The 19,669-nt window shown below is 41.5% G+C and overlaps 3 protein-coding genes across 8 annotated transcripts; 2 read left to right on the top strand and 1 right to left on the bottom strand.

The window, feature by feature from the left end:
* Positions 1-26: 26 nt before the first annotated feature.
* Positions 27-12,924, bottom strand: LOC135491723 (ankyrin repeat, SAM and basic leucine zipper domain-containing protein 1-like). 3 transcript variants are annotated; one of them, XM_064777783.1, is made up of 12 exons: positions 12,674-12,924; positions 5,344-5,551; positions 4,889-5,011; positions 4,577-4,691; positions 3,839-3,950; positions 3,369-3,503; positions 3,076-3,185; positions 2,661-2,799; positions 2,220-2,335; positions 1,815-1,935; positions 1,369-1,473; positions 27-924 (listed from the first exon to the last, which is right to left on the bottom strand). In XM_064777783.1, the coding sequence occupies exons 1-12, from the start codon at positions 12,749-12,751 to the stop codon at positions 745-747; spliced, it is 1,542 nt and encodes a 513-aa protein (XP_064633853.1). In that variant the 5' UTR covers positions 12,752-12,924; the 3' UTR covers positions 27-744. The 3 variants fall into 3 exon arrangements, with proteins under 3 accessions (XP_064633853.1, XP_064633852.1, XP_064633855.1); XM_064777782.1 differs by lacking the exon at positions 12,674-12,924 and adding an exon at positions 7,092-7,282; XM_064777785.1 differs by lacking the exon at positions 12,674-12,924 and adding an exon at positions 5,821-6,231.
* On the top strand, positions 7,309-9,038 carry LOC135491724 (translocon-associated protein subunit delta-like). Its single transcript, XM_064777786.1, has 5 exons — positions 7,309-7,385; positions 7,727-7,845; positions 8,068-8,142; positions 8,394-8,483; positions 8,798-9,038. The coding sequence occupies exons 1-5, from the start codon at positions 7,331-7,333 to the stop codon at positions 8,966-8,968; spliced, it is 510 nt and encodes a 169-aa protein (XP_064633856.1). The 5' UTR covers positions 7,309-7,330; the 3' UTR covers positions 8,969-9,038.
* Positions 9,908-19,225, top strand: LOC135491721 (protein SSUH2 homolog). Of its 4 annotated transcripts, none has more exons than XM_064777780.1 (12): positions 9,908-9,986; positions 10,322-10,626; positions 10,890-11,042; positions 11,410-11,568; positions 11,874-11,943; positions 12,461-12,590; positions 15,171-15,231; positions 15,432-15,556; positions 15,812-15,874; positions 16,213-16,409; positions 16,777-16,984; positions 17,232-19,225. In XM_064777780.1, coding segments are annotated over exons 1-12 (1,620 nt in total). In that variant the 5' UTR covers positions 9,908-9,984; the 3' UTR covers positions 17,379-19,225. The 4 variants fall into 4 exon arrangements, with proteins under 4 accessions (XP_064633850.1, XP_064633849.1, XP_064633848.1 ...); XM_064777779.1 differs by lacking the exon at positions 9,908-9,986 and adding an exon at positions 10,095-10,221 and having other exon boundaries at positions 10,893-11,042; XM_064777778.1 differs by lacking the exon at positions 9,908-9,986 and adding an exon at positions 10,097-10,221.
* The last annotated feature ends 444 nt before the right edge of the window (positions 19,226-19,669 follow it).

Below are 19,669 nucleotides of genomic sequence, written 5' to 3'. Positions count from 1 at the left end.
GCAGGAGATGAAAACAAGAGGCTAAATACATTGAACCAAGTTTCTTTATTCCTTGTACTTGTTCAAGAAATACAGTTACGCTCGTCTTAAGATTTGTACAATGCACCTGCAGTGAGGTTTGGTGATAGACTTCAAACTTTCCAGTACATTTTATCACAGGTGCTTTCACTGATGAACACAAGTGACACAGCGGAAGTAATCTTATATTTATTGCGGCCGTGACCGTCTCATCTCTCTCATCATGTTGTCAACACGGTGGAGCAGCCAGGACTGATTCGGCCTGGCTGTGACCGTCTCATCTCTCTCATCATGTTGTCAACACGGTGGAGCAGCCAGGACTGATTCGGCCTGGCTGTGACCGTCTCATCTCTCTCACCATGTTGCCAACACGGTGGAGCAGCCAGGACTGATTCGGCCTGGCTGTGACCGTCTCATCTCTCTCATCATGTTGCCAACACGGTGGAGCAGCCAGGACTGATTCGGCCTGGCTGTGACCGTCTCATCTCTCTCATCATGTTGGCAACACGGTGGAGCAGCCAGGACTGATTCGGCCTGGCTCTGACTGTCTTCATAACAAAGCTAAAATTTCTGCCAACTTTCATTCACCTTTTTAAAAGCTGATCAAATAAAACCTCTTCATTTTAAAACTGACATCGTGGCCCATTCCAGTGGTTTTCCTGAAGTTTTCCTACAATATTTGGAGAGGTTGTAAACTGTTTGTCTCTAAATGGTACAAGAACATCATCATCTGAAAGTCAATCTCGTCAAAATACCAGCACCTTTTTCCAAAACGAAGTCCCTTTTCCAAATGCCTATTCCAACGAGAGTCCCGAGACCAAGAACTAAGAAAGGCCATCGTTGTCTTTTCCGTCTAGATTTTCCTTCGATAAGATCCGATGGTCGGTAGCATGGATCATCCTTAACCTGTAATGTCAAAAAGATACATTATCGTTTGAAAAAAATATGCCATGCTGTCAAGCCACTGTTCAATGCATGTCTACAGATACTCTTCAATATACAAATGTATACTATGTTCCGATACAACATGGAAGACCCTTCAAATTTCATCCAATTTGACAAAAACTAAAACTTTCCACATATATCCCTGGCACCTTTTGGGTAGCCAAGACCATTCATAATGATATCTGGCAAAATGTTCTTCATACGTTTTATCAAATGTTGACTTTGCAGCAAGTTTCGACCAACTGTCCTCATGTCAAACTGGTAAAGCACCTTTCCTGTACATTGTTATGTGTATTGTACTACAATGCATGCAGGCTTTCTACATGTTCCATTGTATCACATCTAAGAACTGTGTTACTTCAACAAAGAATTTTTCCCATATTGTCTGACATACGGATGCATTACCTTATTCAAATGTTCCCGTAGTTCACTCAATTCCTTGTATAAGTCTTGAATGTTGACGAGACTCTGATCAGTACTCTTACACAACATCTTCATTCCAGTCCCCTCCTGAAAACAACCTACACATTATCAAAACTGGAGGTAGATTCAAAAGATCTTTCCTCAGACTTGACCTCGGACAGTTCACTTTACTTGAATGGATTTCAACGTCCTCTGAATGAGACATAAAACAAGAGATTCCGCGTTCCTGGTGCCACTTTCAGGGCAAGCGAGATACCCACTAAAAGTGAGAAACATGAGTAGCTTCTTAGAGACCTCAAATGCCAGCAAAAGACACCTTCCACACAGGCACAAGACAAAGGATTTAGTATTTAGGCTGATAACCCCAATTGGCACCAAACAATGCAGGAGACAGTAGATGAAGAAGTTGAAATCTAAGATTTGTTCACCTGATCTCTCGCAAGTATGGCAGCGTTTGCTATTATCTGGTCCTTGATGTAACCGACTGTGCTGGTGATGTAATCTGTGTGCTTACTGATGTTGTTCACCATTGTCACAGCATCTGCACAACTGCAATTGAAGAGAAGATGTACATGAAAACATTTACACGATCATAAATGTGATCTTCTTCATAAGTGCTGTGCTTTTGACAATAAGGTAGTGGCTAATGGAAACCACCAGGGGGAGCAGTAACTCCTATTCTGGGCCCATGAGGAGGATGGTTTTGACGCCAAGGTGAAACCTCCACCACGGAACCAATCACGTCAAGATCCAATGTGATGTTGTGACGTCATTTACCGGCTGTGTTGGCTTGTTTCACGTAACACAGTGCAGTTTTCTTTTAAGATCCTCACCTTATGAAGTTGTTGTATTGGACTGACTGTAGGCTGGACTTCTCCCAAGGTTTCTTGTGGACGCTCTGAATGCTGTCCAGGATCTTCTTTCTCACACCAATCCTTTGGACACCTATCTGCAACAATGAAGAGAGATAAGCATCAACTTCATTCAAGTATGGTGGAGGAGGAAATCCATGACCAGTAAGGGCCAAGGGAAAGAGCAATTCATTTACTATTGACTCATTGTATGTCGAGGTGGGTCTGGTGCCCTTGCAGAATGTCAATGTTGTGTCTGACTTGCTGTCCAACTGGCTTCAAATCTGTTTGTCCTATTGTCCTAATGTCTGATGTGTTGTTGAGTGACGTCTGATTGTGTTGTTTCATGATATTTTGCAAGGTAAACAGACGATATCATCGGATATCTCGAGTTGAATGTCTGAAATCACTTCAGATACATACCTGTTGTAAATCGTTATCAGTCATCCTGAGGAAGGCGGCAAAAGTCACACGTTGTGATCGAAAAACGGGAATGAGATCACTGAGTTCTATACCTGAGAGGAACATCTCCAGTTCGCCGTATTTTTCATACAAAGCTTGGCTGGAAGAGAAGACAAGTTGACCGTTAGCATCGATTACATGCACATTTGATCTCCTCCTTCTTAAGCAATGTTCAATGACAGAATCAACTTCTCAGTTCTGTGGATGAGACAAATTGGTCTTGAGCCAGCCTCAGTTTTGCTTCCTTGCCCAACAGTTTGGCCCTGAGATGTCCTATTCCTCCAACCCAGACTTTTCGGATGGACATAAAACCAAGCACAGCATAAGACAAAGTGATTAGGTGTGCTCCCCCAAGCGGGGTCCTGAGAGATCTCACCTTTCACTGCTTTGTGAATCACCACCGGCATCCCTCTCGTATACTGACATGGCAGTGAGGATGGCATCATCTTTATTTTGGCTGGAATACTTTGACAGCATGTCCGCCACCTGGAGAAAAAAAAATCCCACTTCATCAATCACATATAACATCTTTGTCCTGTCCATCTTATCACAATTCTCTGCAAGATAACAATGGAACAATGAACTTCTTATCTAACAATATATTGTTTGGCACCAAATTTGCAATAAATACAAACAAAGAATTTCGAAACATTCTGGGTTTCGACCTACCTTGTAGTGTCCCATGCTGTAGGCAATATCTGAAGCAGTTTCACCATTTGAGCACCTTGTATTAGGATCAGCTTTTAGTTTGAGCAGTTCTGCAAGTGCCTTGTTGTGGCCTCGGCTGGTGGCATAAACTAAAGCCTGAAGATAAAGTGGGAAGTTGTTAGATCAGTGAGAGAAACTATGGAACAAGGCACTTTTTACCCTTCGTTTTTCTCCATACCAACAAATTTCGACTGAAATCAAAGCCCCAACATAATTTTACCGTACTAGGCCTACAGTACATGTGATAATCTAGATCTCAAAGCTTGTAAAATGTCAGGGTTTTAGCAAGAGAGATCTTCAAAAAGTGGCCTGGATGACTGACTATCTCTGGTGTTAACATCAGTTTTACAGTTAACATTTCGGGTATCAATACTCTTTTTTCAAAACTGGAAAAGCTCTCCTTCAAGTGGAAGAGTGAAACATGTGCTCACCGTCCAACCCCGCCAGTCTTGTTTGTTCACATCGGAACCAAATTCTACGAGCATTGTAATAATGTCAACACGACCCTCCCGGGCAGCATACATCAATGGAGTCATGTGATATCTGTTAGGTGAGAAAAACAAAAGTGACGCTGGGAAACATGAGTCCAACTAAATTTAAACTAAAGTTTTGTCTTTGTGTCCACCAGCAAGACACTTCGGGCCAAATTCATAAAGGGTGTTTAGCTTAAAACAGCGTTTAACTACTGAATAGACAGATTCTGGCCCTTCATGTGAATCTTCACAGAATATGAATAGGCCCTGAAACTGATTAGAGAGAAGTTGTACATGTCTAACCCTTAAACGCTCTTAATGAATTTGGGCCTTAACATTTAATTACTCATCCTGCGCATGAGATGTAAAACTGAGGTTCCTTGTGCCTGGTGCCTTTGCCACGGCAAGCCACAGACGCCATCCAAGTATGAAATGGGAGTAGCTTGTAATGGACTATACCTCTGGCCAAACACAGAGTCATTAGGCAACCTTATCGGAGCCTAACCATAGTGGCATGCAAAAATGCTCATCCCACCTTGTAGGAGGAATAACTACTACAAAAACAGCGCAAATGCTGAAGAACGAGGAGAAGAATTTCACTTGGAAACGATGCTAGTATGCTGGATATGGGTAGATCTTAATAAATAATACATTTCAGAAATTTTCTACTTATAGTCATGTCCCTTGTTAACTCACCTGTCAAATCTGTTGACGTCAGCACCGGCATCAAGCAGCAATGCCACACACTCTGTGACAGCATCTGCATTCGTCTGATTGGAGCCACAAGCCGCCATCAAAACATCATACTGGTCTGGAAAGAACGTGGATGATTGATTAACACTTTGAGCATAGGATTCCTCCACTTATCAAGGAACAAGAGTCTCCTTTAATCAAAGTAGCCAAACAAAGTGATTTCTCCTTTTTTGAAAACCCTGATTACACTCGGCAAGAAGCCAGTTCAGAAGACTTTGATCCTCAGAATAAGAAATCAATGCATTTAAAACAAACCTTTGTGGAAGCCCATGTCAGCCCCATTTTCCAGGAGTATTTTGACCATGTCTTTATTGGCGCAGCTAGCCGCGTACATCAGGGCTGTCCATCCTGACTTCATGACAGTATCGACAGCCACACCTGAAAAGAGGTACCAAAGACATATCTGATGACTGACAATTAGATGGTATACTATAAGTGTATGTACCCCCAATCATATGGAGGATTCATTGTATGGCCTTGTGATGGCGCATTGGCCCCAGAACTGGAAGTTAAGCAACATTGAGCGTGGTCATGAATAGAATGGGTGATCGGCGCATACAATACAAAGTGGTAGCTGCATTTATCCCCCTAGCAGGTGTATAATATGTAGAACTCCCTAACAGGCTTTTGTTCTCTTCTATCTGAAAACACAAAGATCGAGTATCAGTTTTACATCTGGAAATATTGCACTGCAAGATACGACTACGTACCATCATTCAGATAGCGTTGAATCATCTCGACGTTTCCCTTCATCACTGCCATTCTGAAGTCATCCACCGGGAGACTCGATCGCCCAGAGAACGCTCTGTACGGGCTTTTGTTCCGACGCGAGTCGCTGAAACCATTGTTGCTCGAGTTGAATGCATTCTGTCGGCCTTTACCAGGAGTCGGAGTGATGTCTACATGGTTCAGAATACCCTGAAGCAATAAAGAGTGCACAGTCAAGAGATTGGGTGAGATTACAAAGCAAAGATCAATTTAAAATGGACTGCCAGTACAAATATCTGAAAATATCTGCATGTCATACTCTGCGGGTCAGTGGTGCTTAGACATGATACGGTTGTCATTTATGTAACATTTTGCCCAAATCGGCATGGATAGCGAAAACCAAAACCTCCACATACTTGTAATAGAGTGGGACATTATGTATTCCTGGACATTTTTCTTGGACACCCAGTATGAATTACCTTGTCCTTCTCTCCTACTTGCCAGCTCACTTTCCTGCGAGATTCAACTTCCGCCATATTTTTTAGAATGATATTACACCCAGACACATAAGTCTACTCAAGAGAATAATATAATCCAGTCCTCAGCCATTTTCCACACAAAGTGATAAAAACAGATTAGGTCGTACTGGTAAACATCTAGGCCACCAAACAGCTATAAATTAAGGGCAACTGTCTGTTTTGACCTCAAGGCTGACCTTTATGACAAATACTTGTATTTATGAATTATAAGAAGGCCTATTCTGCTACTTGAAACATGAACTTTTATCTCCTTTGCTGTTGTAGAGCACTAGAAAATAAGTAATAAATGGACAAACAAAAAAGATGACACATCAGTCGATAGATATCATGACAAATGAAATGTGTACATGTACCCCGGTACATGCGCATGCAGGATGTTCCCACAGATTAATGTATACGATCATCACTAGTAAAAGTTCACAAAAATATGCAATATTGAATAATCCAGCCAAATATTATATAGTTTAGGTAACCTCGTACCCACAGCAGTAACTGTAGCGAGCATCTGTGCCATAACCATAGATAACATGGTAGCAGATTTTATGCACCTAGGTAATAGATTGTACGGTTTATCGGTATCATGGATTAAGATTATACTTCATCTGAGATAATCCATAATAATCTTTAAAAATTTTCACTTCGATCAATTTTAACACTTTGCATCCTTAGCCTTCGCCTTGGCCTTCAACATGCAAAATCTTTTTCACATTTTAACAGCCCTCGCAATAATACGACACTTTAGAAGTAGAACTTTGACCTTTGGTCCGGATATGACGACCGTTTACAGTTTGCACATATCTGACCAATCAGCTCAGTCAGAAAATGACGTAAATCATGCATAATCTGATGATTTACGTCCTTTGCTTGCTCCGTTTAGCCGATTTGTCAGTTATGCCCAAACCATACGATCCTCACATGTCATCTGACATCAGAAAAGTTCTGCTTCTGGCCGTGAGTCTGAAGTGCTGTATTTTCCTAGTTAGCTTTATTACATCATTTGGGACACACCCTGCTTTATATTTAACAGAAACTGATCCTACCAATGGTCACCACCTGACAACAGGACAAGTGACTGGTTATACTCGGGCACAATCACTAAACCACTTCTGAGATGGTCCCAACATAATATCGGTACCCAGGCAAAAAATGAAAAAATGAAAAATCAGACGAGGTTGAAATCAAAAAGTCAAAAAAAATTACAGATTTCATACCCTTCCCACTCCTTTACTCTGATGTGATTCAGTCGGTTCTTTGCTTACAGATGTTGACGAGTGTGTATTATACTGTGACTCATAGTCAAAATCGCCCAAAACAAAACCATCGCCGTCAAATTCGTCATTAAAATCGTCTTCAAAACCGGCAGGTTGTGCGCGGTGGGCCATTTTGCATCCCTCTACCGGCGATCAGAAAAATCAAAGGTCACATGACTCTCTTTCGGCCGCCGTACAAAATGGCGAACTTTTTTGTTGTTATTGCTCTCGTTTTTGTGCCCATTTTGGCTCACGGTGAGTTCCATGATCATCCAAATTTATCAGAAATAAGAGTACGGGAAACATCAAAAGTACATCCTTTCATGTTGTGCAAAATGGTCTGCAAATTCGTTTTATTTGATACAGAATCTACATTTTACATTCGTCGACGTGGCACTCCAATGTGTTCGTGTACATTAGAGTGTACACATTCTTAGTGTACATAACACTGTATTATTGACTCCATGCACTATGGTGTAAAATTTCAGCCGTTGAAATATTTGGATTTGAACACAAAAAAACAACGTAATTACCCACAAGCGTAGGTTATTTTCCAGTTTTTTTTCTCAGTCTTTTTTCTAACTCTTCGCTTTAAGCCGACACCTGTCTTGGACCCAGTTTCACATCCAAGGTGTACACAACATCCGAGGCTAGTTTATCAACAAAGACCGTTGTTGTGGTAGAGTTTACTCTCACTTGCAAGAATGGATTGAAGGTAGGGATTGAACAGGATTAAAAAAACTGCCCTGGCTTGGAATATTAATTGCTAGCAATGTTGAACTCTGGATGTTTATTATGTTTCATGGGTTTGGCAGATGAATTAGCGATACAAGTAACTCTGTCTGATATGGCCTACTAATTGAAAAGGGCTTTCAAAACTGATAAAAGAAATTTGGTTAGAAATCCACAGTTATTATTTCTTTTCATTCCTTTTTAGAATGTGAACCTCTATGCAGATGTAAATGATCGAACTCTTCCAGCCACTCGTTCTCAGGATGGCACTAAGTACCAGGTAAGGGAATGGCACAAATGGGGGGGGGGGGGATTATGGAGTAATACCTGATGCTTTATTTGAGCCTGACATCACACCTATTGAGAAAGACAGCTGAATTATCATCCTTATCCTTACTTTATTGAATGCAGAGAGATTTGAGACCAAATTGGCCTCGTGATGACAAAGTCACAACCAAAATGCCAGGATAAATTGCTTTAATCGACAGCGTTCTAAGAAATTACTATAAACTTGGATGTGCATTCTTACAGGTCAGCTGGAGTGATTCCCATAATAAACTCCCCAAAGGAACATACTCCGTCAGGCTGTTTGATGATGAAGGTTATGCAGCTCTGAGAAAGGTATGTGTTCCGGTTGAGAATTTCCGTGACAAATATGTTCAAGCAGGTCAAGATCTATGTGTATCACTCAGCAAACGTCTTACTCTGGACATGGCTGGCTGAATATGGTGTTATGATTGGGCCAAAAACATAAAATTTGAAATATAGTAGGTCAAAGAGAATCAAGTCCCCAAACTGGACATATACTTCACACAAGGACCACAGATTTGACCCCCTAGCACCTGCCTATAGAGTCAACTCTCCATTTAATTATTGATGTGAAGGGAAATGTGTCATTTCAAAGAGGCAATCTAAATATTCCACTTGTTTTCCAGGTTCAGAGAAGCAAGGAAGACACCACCACAGTCAAGCCACTTTTCACCATCGACGTCCAGCACCAGGGAGCATGGAAAGGCCCAATCGTGCAGAGCGAGTTTTTAGCAGCAACCATTGCAATATTTGTGTGGTATTTAGCATTTAGCGCAAAGTCTAAGTTACAGGAGTAGATATTTTGTAATTCTATATATGGTGTATAATTTAATTTGGAAATTAAATGAATAAAAAAGTTTTTATATACCCTTGTTTTAATGTTTTTGCTTTTTATTGTTGTTGAAGGTCAGGGATTCCCTCTTCACAAGACCTCATGGACCACATACGGTAATTCCTGGCCAGGGATTTTGGCTTCATTCAGCATTTTCACATGAGTGCAGAGAGTACCAGTACTCCTCTTAAGACCCCCTCCTTCCCCAAAAAGAGTACCATATAAAATGTAGCGTTCAGAGACTGCGACCCCCCCCGTCCCTAAGCTATACTATTGTGATAATGTTGAAAATGTTGAACCACTCCTTGGGCTGCTGTTTTGCTTCAGCTATTTACCATTGGCATGAAAATTTGGCAAAGCTGTCGGCCAACATATCCCTTGGAAAAATTGGGAGTAATCTGGAATTAATTTCCAAGTGTCTGGACCACAGTCTTTCCCTCGAAGGAAACGTGAAAGTTGAGCTCCTTGCATTCTGGTTGTGAATTTGTCCTCAAAAGACCAATTCGGGACAAATTATAATTGAACACATATGATGATTATCTGGAGGCAGTTTGAGGGCCAGCAGCAATGAGCTCAGATTAAATGTTGTACCCTCTTTCCTGCTGACATGCATATAACTGTGGACAACGGTACAATTCATCTCCAGGTGTGTCACAACTTGATCTTGGCGCCTATCTCATCTGTGGAGCAAGGAAGCTTTATAGACGTCCCCATCTAGGGTGCAGTCTTGCCCTCAGATCCATCAGAATGACTTTTTAGAGAAAGGCTTTAAAATACTTGGTCCCAGGATATTTTGAACATAGTATTGCCAAGTGTATATTGGGAATTCTCGGGCAAGCCTGCCGAAGACAATTCTTGGCTGCTGAGATGGTCCCAAAGGTGAGTTTACTTTTCAACGACAACACCTACAAGGAAGTTCACTCTGAACTTGTACACACTCCTTACAAAAACACCTCTTTTCTATCGATTTCTGCTATATAAATGTTTATATCGATTTTTTTAATTTTGTCGCTTTTGGCAACAATAATTTCTCATATTTTTCTATGATTTTGATTTTCTTGGTAACTTTAGATTGTCCTCGGCCAGACCGTCAGGCCTCTGCCTTGGATGGATGGTGACTCATTGACCTGTGATAGTATAGAGGGCCTTTATTGTTTTAGTCCGGAGATGAGACGTCACAATGGCTTGTCATGCGATCAGGGAGAAAAATAAGAGAAAGTAAAGACCATCATGGCCATACTGTTTTGCAAAATCAATAGTGGCATAATAGGTTATTTTGAACTTGGCCTCTACATTTGTATGGGCTTTCTTGTTACAGGTCTCAGTATCCCCAAGGTGGCTATCCGGCTGGTCAGGTGCCCGGTGCTCAACCACAATACCCTGGAAACTACCAAAACCAGCAGGCTGGGTTCGGACCACCTGGAACGGCCTACCCTCAAGGAGGTGGAGGGCAGCCACAGCCTCAAGGGGGGCCAGGATACCCCCAAGGCCCACCTCCCCAAGGGGGGCCAGGATACCCCCAAGGCCCGCCTCCCCAAGGGGGCCCAGGATATCCCCAAGGGCCGCCTCCTCAAGGGGGCCCAGGATATCCCCCAGGCCCAGGACAAGCCCCTCAACAACAAGGTATGTGTTACAACATCTTTGAAAGAAGATATAGTAATAGAAGAAGGGACGATGGTGGGAAGTATCTTGCGCTCTTTTGGTGGAGGGAATGTGAGTTATGTGTTAAAGTCCTCTATGGGAGTCCTTGTCCTGTTGTAAAGTCCTCTATGGGAGCCCTTTGCCTGTTGTAAAGTCCTCTATGGGAGCCCTTGGCCTGGTACTTTTGTGTTTTTTCATCCCACGAGTGCTTCCCGCCCTGCTCTAATCCCCTGTTTATTACGTAGAAGTGACCTACCCAAACCGCACCTATGAACAGACTCAAGGCCAAGTACAGCCTCAGGGGCAGCCGCGACCCCAAGGTGGAGGGTATCCCCAGGGTACACCTGCAGGAGGGCTGCCACCGCCCCCAGCGGCACAACGTCCGCAACAAGCTCCAGGTAATTGCTTGCGAGGCTTTTGAAACGTCCTGTAGATGGCACAGTGGGTTGGTCGGTATGAACATCACAGCGTTATTCCCAATTTTGATAGAAATGTCACTGTTAAGAAAAAAGTGTTTACAGTGGAACCATCCTTAGATGACACCTCTCTATTAAGGACACCCTCTCAACTTGGGACACTGTATTTCATCCCGAATTGAATTCCCATTTAATTTGACCTCTATAATCAAGTTGCTCTTAATCAAGGACAGCTTTTTTGAGTCCTAAGAGTGTCCTTAATAGAGAGATTCTACTGTACTTCGATTGAAGAGAAATGTATATGAGTTACAGAATTGTAATTTTGCTGGATTTTTTCCACGAATTTTAGGAGGAGAGCAGTGGGCCTCTGCTCCGAGTTACCATGGGAGTGATATACCCACTGACGATCTCATGGATGACCCCAACCGAGCTGCCCCAAATCCCTCAGCACCCCCTATGGAGAAGATGGATCACCTCAGCGGCTACGAGAATGTGTCATTCAACGACGGTTAGTAAAATGATTTCGTCTGTTCCACAAGTAAATAGAAATAAACATTGCCTCTGTGCAGTAAACATGATGTACCAGTGTACCAGACGTGTCACCGTGCTGAATGTTGACCTATTGAGTATCTGTATCAGTGTACAGAACAGAAATATATTATCTATTAAAATTCATGTTCAATGAATCAGTGTGTATTTACATAACTTAAAAATCATAGAAATTCGATTCAAAATTCAATCAAATTCAATTTTGGACAAACATTGAGTGATGTTATTTCTCATAATCTATTCATTTTCTTGCATGTATTCCAGCACCCCTGGCACCTCCATCCTACAATGAAGTGATGAGTGGACCTCCCCCTGAAAGGCCTCAAATCAAAGGGTAATGCTATTTTCTCCCGTCTGACTGTGATAGTATTGGCATGATAAGAGGGATCATTGCGCTCGTGTTGTAAAAAAAATTGAGTTGAGAGCTGAGCGTGAACTAGGACATTGTGAGCTCTATAAACAATATTGGGCGATTGTTATGTAAGTAGGAGGAAACCGGAGACCCCGAAGGAAACTTGCGCTGTCGAAGAGAGTCGCCCTTTCTATCACATGAGTGTGTCAGGGCTGACCGGGAATTGAACCTGGGACCTCCGAGGTGACAGGCACTGATGTTTCCACTGTGCCACTCCGACAGCCCAGGTTCAGTTGTCGACTCCGACATTATCTTTGATTTGCTGTGCACCCAATCAGGACATTGAGTGAGAGTGCTTTTGAACCTTTTTTTGAGTAGAAAAGGCACTTGATAAAAGCTCATTTCATTCATGAATTTGTCCTGATTTTGTCCCAACAAGCGTATAAAAGTAGCTGGGTCTGCATTTGGACGTATTTATATTTCTGTGTGTTATCTTCAGAGTGACTGGTATATCTGCTGAGGAAGCCCAAGATGCTCTGGTTGATTTTGCTTCACAGCAGTGCTGCTACGGAACCGGGGCGGCAAAGAATATGAGCATCGTCAATATGGAGGGATCGAGTGCATTCCATGTAAGTATGGTCACATGGAAACTGTTTTCACTCCATTGGATCCGTCACCTCCCTGAAGATTTCAAAAATACGACGAGACTTACTATCTGGAATCTGATTTTCTTCTTCTTCTTCTCCTTGGTCTGGCCCATTACCATAGGCACCAAACTCTCTTCATCCATCCGGTTTCCTTCTACCGTGCACTGCTTCTCAGATATATTGTTAATGTGATGTTCTGTTCCTAGAATTCACCCTCCTCCTTTGATAGCTCCAATCAAAAATGAATTCTGAGCAAATTTTTACCCTCATACATTGTTGATGTCTGATCTTGCACGGTGGCATGCACATTCTTTTTACCTCGTCCCCATGTAATTTTGTGGCTTTCGTCACACAGACTAGTTTAACGATTCAGATTATGTGTGAGGATTCAGGTGCTGGTAACAAGGTTGGCATTAATGAACTTTCTGAGTTTATACGTCTCCATAGGCCCTGTGAACGTTTTTTTAGTGTATTGGATGGCAAACACTTATTTTTTATAGCTGTGAAACAAAGTTTGCTTTACAATCCATCATGAAAATGTACAGCGTCGAGTACTAAAAACGGAGATTTTAACTACTCTGGCCTCGCTAATGTCAGATGATGTTAATTGTCATGCAGGAGCAGACGTCACTTTCCTATACATTATGCATGGAATCCTATGCATCTGTCAACAAAGTCTGTATCCTTCTTAATCAACATATGCTAATCAGACCACCTGTTGGTGTAGGTTCCATATGGATGCTGCTACCTTTTAGTATTGCGGGGAATTTTTGGTGAAATCATAAACTTTTTGTTTTAACCAGCAGCACCATTTTGGTCCGAATATTAGTTTTGTTTTGAGAAACCCGACTTTTGTTGAGTTTTACTGGACTCTTCTGTCGCTATTCAGAAAATCAACACCTTTGTCAAAATAATTCTGTCCATGAATCTTCATTTGTGGAAAAAATAGGAAAGATTTCACCATTCAAAGTAAATGTTTGAAGATCTGTCCTCTCAAAAATTTGAAAGGTTCAAGAGGCATTCGTCCCTTGAAAGTTATATGTTGTTTTTGAAAATGTCCCTTCACTTCCCTCCCTGTACATTCTAACCTTATACATTGCACCATATGGAATTTCCCCATTTGTTATGCATTAGTATTCATATTCTGTTGTTATTCCCATCTGCATTCCTTGGCTCATCACCTGATCCATCAGCTTAACGTCTGCTAGTATTCGGCCAGGCACACCCTGTGTTTACGTCACAAACAGAACAGGTGATAACTGGTTGGCTGCCTCCGTGCGATCCCTGCGCTGATCCTGGCTTATGGAAATGTCAATTGCGTCAGGTCTTCCAGAAATATCATCAATTCAAAGAAAGAGACAAGTTTTCAAGATTTGTCTTGACATCTGAACGAATCTAGAAACTGTGTGGTACATTGTTCAAACCTTCCAATAAGCTGAATTGGAGAGAAGGACGTTAATTTTGACAATTCTGTTGGAGTTTCGCAATGTGACCCCGATATTCAGCTACAGTAGTTGGACCACTAGTCTCCTTGGAAAGGTCAGGTCTGCCTAGGCTATTGGGGCCTTTAGAGGCCTCTCGTGACGAAACAGAATCAGAGTTTCCTACTGTTTCTTGTGATTATAAGATTATTCTGTGGTTTGTCTTCTGTTGGACAAGATTCATTCAATTCAACTGGACAATTTTTTCGTTTCTTGGATCAGTTGAGGACATTCAGATCAACTGCTTTCATTTTTGTGCACTTCTGAAATAGCTTGTTGTGGAGTTTTATTTAAACAAAACAGACTAAAGAATAGTTTGTTTTGGACTGGTTGATAAATTATTTCGATCGTCTGCTTTTATTTGTGTGCACAACTGATACAGCTTGGAGATCTTCATAGTTTTAGACCAGTTGGCTGATCTTTTTAGACGGATTCAGTTGGATTTTTGACTGTTGCTATAAAGATTGAAAGAAGCAATTGCTTGTTTTCTATCGGAGAAAGGAGATATTTCTATAATTTCTGAAGTGTCGTTCAATTGAGGATGGCTACTCTAATAGCCCCCAGGGCAAAGTACCCTAAACAGGAACTCAACGAATTGAAAGACCTTGCAGCATCATATGAGTCTGTCTTCACCCATCCAAAACTTCAACCTGATGTTGCGTCGTGTGGCGATTCAGGCCACGGCGATTCTATCAACACAAATCTGAGCGAATCCATAAAATCGCAAAAAATTGCCGATTCTTTGAAGTCGGCACAAATAATTGGATCGCTACGATCAAAGACTTTGAGCAAGTCGTTGACGTCTTTAAGAAATGATAATTCGTTGCAAGTTATGAAGAAGTTGTCAGGTTCGTTAAGTGACGATTTGAATGACGAGCCGAAGATTTATCCGGATTTAGAAGCGAAGAAAAAGGAGGTGGAAAAGGAGGATAAAAAGTCAGAGGATCTTAAAAATGGAAAACGTGATATGACCATATTGGAAGGTTTTGAAGTAATCAAGGAGGATATTGTGGAGTATTTTAAGAAAGAAACTGATGAATTTAAGGTACCTAAAGGTCACACTGGTCCATTGTCTTTGCAGTATACACTTGAGACATTTACAGAAGCAAGGTCGACCTGTTGGGCTTACGAACCTTTTAAAGGTAAGAGAATTCATATTAAGAAATTTGCATGAACATAAATAAGGATAAAGAGCAAAATCTCGTAACAGGAAAACTTCACTATCATCATTGCACAAGGCCTTGCATGAGGCTAAGACTCGGTATAAAAAACCGTTTCCAAATGGAAAGTTATCATTTGTTAATTACAAAATTCGGTTCATACTAATCTCCGTTGTTTTCAGGCCAACCTATTGATGGATCCAACAACGGCCCGGCCCCCGGCCCATGGGACATCCAGGTTCAGCAGAGGACCAAGTTCCAGGACTCCACCATGCATATGGAGATACCCCATACAGCCTCAGTCAAGGTAAACGGGTTTTTCTTTGCGGGGAGGGGGTACAGTTGATATAGAGAGGTCAAGTTACAGGAGTGAGTGAGGGTGGGGCATGTAGCTCAATAAGTCTGTTGAGTTCCAGGACAATGCATATCAAGATGCACCATAAGAGTTTGGTCATTGTGAGTTGCACTCAAGTTAGGTGTGGGGGCCATTTAAACAGTAAATTTTCTCCAATTTTTTTACCGACCTCTGCAAAGGTAAAGAAATATTCCCATTCGATTTCAGCCATGTCACGAGTGTGGTAGTATTGGACGTGTCAGATGCTGGAGGTGCCACGGAAGAGGCAGGGTGAGTAGAAGGCGGCAGATGTTTGTAATAATCTTTGTAACAAAATCCAATCTTATTCATGACGTGCACTTATGAAGATGATGATGATGAAAGTGAATTTTGATATAGTGCTTTTCACTATCATATCTACTGTCTCAAAGTGCTTCACAGTCACAAGCATTATTACCAAAACCAAGGGCAGCCACAATCTAGCGCAAACAAGGACATTTCAGGCCAGTTCAGAGTGGCACTGGCGGGTTATCCAACCTTGGACCTCTTGATCACAGAGTGGACACTCAATCGTTGTGCCACGCAACATGGCGTGCTGGCAGTTACTGAGCCATCCTCTCTTCCATCAGGTGATGTGCCATCATTGCAGCGGCTCCGGGCGTGAGACTTACTACGAGGATGGCCACCACCACCACCGCTCTTGCACCTGGTGCCACGGAAGCGGTAGAAACCGGTGCCACACTTGCTTTGGGCACGGTCAGGTACCGTGTGCCATCTGCGAGGCAAGGGGCTCACTCAAGTGTTACATCAAGTTAACTGTAAAATGGTAAGAATTTAACTGTGAAATTGGATTCCTATTATCAGGTCTGGCTGAACTCAAAAACCTTTGTATACTTGCAAAAATGAGTTTAGCCAGACCTGATCATATTGAAAAGTGATTTATGAACTGAAGGATAATATTGGCTCCACAAATATGTGGGTGATTTGTGATATTATGTAGGTAAAAATCTGACATGCCATGATGCATGCTATGGTAGACCAAACTATCAGCAGGGTGACATCATGACGCAATGTACTACAATGCATAAAGAAATGCATGACACTGTAGAATGCCGCAGCCAACTGAATAAACATTGAGGAAAGTCGCACGATGAAGTGGTTGAAGCGACTTGAATCTTTTATTTCTATTGCAGGATTAACCATTTAGCTGATCATATCGTGGAGAGAACATCGCTACCCGATCACCTGATCCGCAATGTATCGGGAGAATTGGCGTTTGAGGAGGAGTTGCCAAGGGTCTGGGCAATCAATCACTTCCCCGAAGATAGTATCAACAAGGCCTCAGGCCAGTTGGTTCAGCAGCACAGTGGGGCCTTCCCGACTGAGAGGATCTTGCTTCAGGTAGGCTACTTTTATCAGCAATGCTGAGGTATGGGAGGGGGGCACTCCCAAGGGTCTGGCCTTTGAATCACTTCCAAGAGGACAGTATTAACTCCTGTCTATACATGTAATCCCCTGTTAAGAAATAGTGTGTATCACAATTTTCTCCTGCTTGACAGATATTTGGTCATCGATGCACACATTAGAGGCCGCAAAAAATGAAAAATGAAATTTACATGGTTCTAAAGTAATTTGTCTTGAATTTCAGCGTCACAGAGTGCGAATCATCCCAGTGAATGAGGCAACCTATGAGCATAAAGGAAAGACTCGTAACTTCTTCGTCTATGGCTTTGAGAAGAAAGTGTACACTGCGGATTACCCTGACAGCTGTTGCTGGGGATGTACCATCTTGTAAACATGCAATATCTTGGCAATGTTATGCCAGGCTGTAGATATATGATATGTTGTTCTTGCCGAGCTGTAGATGGATTACAGGGTCAACTTGGGCATGAAATATTTTAGTTGATCATTCAAAAATGGCATCCAGCAGTCAAAAGCCATGTCAAAAATGCCTCACAATACTGGCAAAAATCTTTACTATAGAGCAGCATTGGATGATTGGTGTGATACTACTAGTGGCGGCGCATGGTGGCAAGCAGAGGTACTATCCTCTTGGCCAGGTACATGCAATGGCTAAGTTTAACTGATGACGTCATGAATGTATGTTATTGCATTGCGCACCCACTGGAAATGTTCTTCAATATAGTTTTTGCTGAAGAAGATGCAGCCCACCAGTGTCCTGTTCATATTTCTTGTGCGTCCGATTTAAAATGTCATGAAACTTTATAACAAATTATATAATTATATCATGGAGTGTTTTTGTGTTGTCGTCATCATTATTGTAGTTTGTGTGTTTTGACGATCATTATAATATTGCTAACATTGTTATCTTTTCACATCGGGCATATCCTTTGCACCCGTTCCTTTACCCTTTTCAGGACTTTGTTGAAAAATTATTTTGTATCCAGTTGCACTTGAACACACCAGATCTCACTATCGCAATCATACTTACGATATAAAATCTGGAAAGTTTTTTCCTATTTTCCTCGAATTGAAAGACCTCAAAGGAATATTGGTCAAATCCTGGCCTTGATAATTCAACTACAATGCGCTACAAGATATGAAATTATGGTCATAATATCGTAAACTTTTTGTTGCTCAACACGATATATGGTTTGGGAGTAAGAAATGTCAGATTTTTTTATGAATGCTGTATTTTTAGCAAAACTCAAATGTGTTACAAAATATAAAATTCTGGTCATGATATACGTGTTGAGAACTGTTTGTTCCTCAACATAATATTCTGTTTGGTAGTAAGCAATGTCTGTGTTTAATGCATAATACTGGTACTACATGTATGGTTTTCAGCCAGAGTGGAATTCTGTATCATTCTAGAAGCCCTGGACTTGTCTGGCCCGTGAAAATGTCTGTTGTCCTTGTATATTTCTGCTATATTCTATTCTATACTTACTCGCATTTATTTTGCTATGATACTATACATGTATAAAAAAATGTATTTTGTTACTTTATTCCTGCCACCTTGGGCTACTTTCCCGTTGCCAGTTTTCGGATGTTATTTTGAGAAATTTTCCAACTGTCCTATGAAATTAATCAAATGCTGGTGCCTTTGGTAATAAATGTGCCAAATTGCTTGAAATAGTGTCCACTTGGTCAATAATTTTGTATTATGGTGTGCTTGTAGAAATTATAGTGGTAGTGATGCTTTTATGCTATTACGCTTTCAAATTGCAAAAATTTATATAATTTTTGGCAGAATAATTTGATCCCCAAAAATGGTCACCTGTGGTATATTCATGTATTCAATGATAATCCGCCCTTCTGTAGAAGTTGAGAGAAAAATCTGTCAGTATTCAAAATATTCTGTCTTCCTACAATCACCAGATTCATTCATATACCAATTTTGTATTCTGTTGTTTTTGCACTTACAATGTAATATAACAATTGTGCCTTGTATATTCTCCTCATTATAGCAATATTCATGACTAAGGCAGGTGGTGTATTCACGTGTCAGTACTATTATACTCTATATTCCATGATCTAACACTGGTTGATAAATTAGGATGGGTCCTTAATAGAGAGGTTCTACTGCAAGGGATCCATGGTAAAGTGTTCCATCCAACTGTTGTTGTGGTGTTCTGTGTTATAAATCACATCTAATAAAACTGCTTCATCTACATTGTACCAACTTGTTTGAACTTGCTTATTTTTGTTGTCGGCTTGAAATGACAACTTCTTGAACCAAGACATTTCTTTTCATCCATTGGATCTATTGAAAACTCTCTAAACTAAGAGTTGTGATATTGGCCATTTTGTTCAGGGCCTTTGGCTGAAGAGAGTCCATCGCGTGGTACAAGCATACTCACTTGGAGAGGCCTTTTGGTTGCCCTGGTATGTGTGCCAGGTGTAAGGAACTTCTTGGTACGTCTCCTTCAAAGGACATTCAGTGTTGTGATGGGTATCTTGCCTAAGGACACAGGTACAAAGAACCTCTGGGTTGTACCTCCTATTCGAAGGACAAAGCAATGTTGTGATGGGTGTCTTGCCTAAGGACACAGGTACAAAGAACCTCTGGGTTGTACCTCCTATTCGAAGGACAAAGCAATGTTGTGATGGGTGTCTTGCCTA

The sequence above is a fragment of the Lineus longissimus genome, chromosome 7, assembly GCF_910592395.1.
Source record: "Lineus longissimus chromosome 7, tnLinLong1.2, whole genome shotgun sequence".
NCBI lineage: Eukaryota > Metazoa > Nemertea > Pilidiophora > Heteronemertea > Lineidae > Lineus > Lineus longissimus.
Note: the sequence above shows the minus strand (reverse complement) of the source record. Positions and strands in the feature narration are given on the sequence as shown.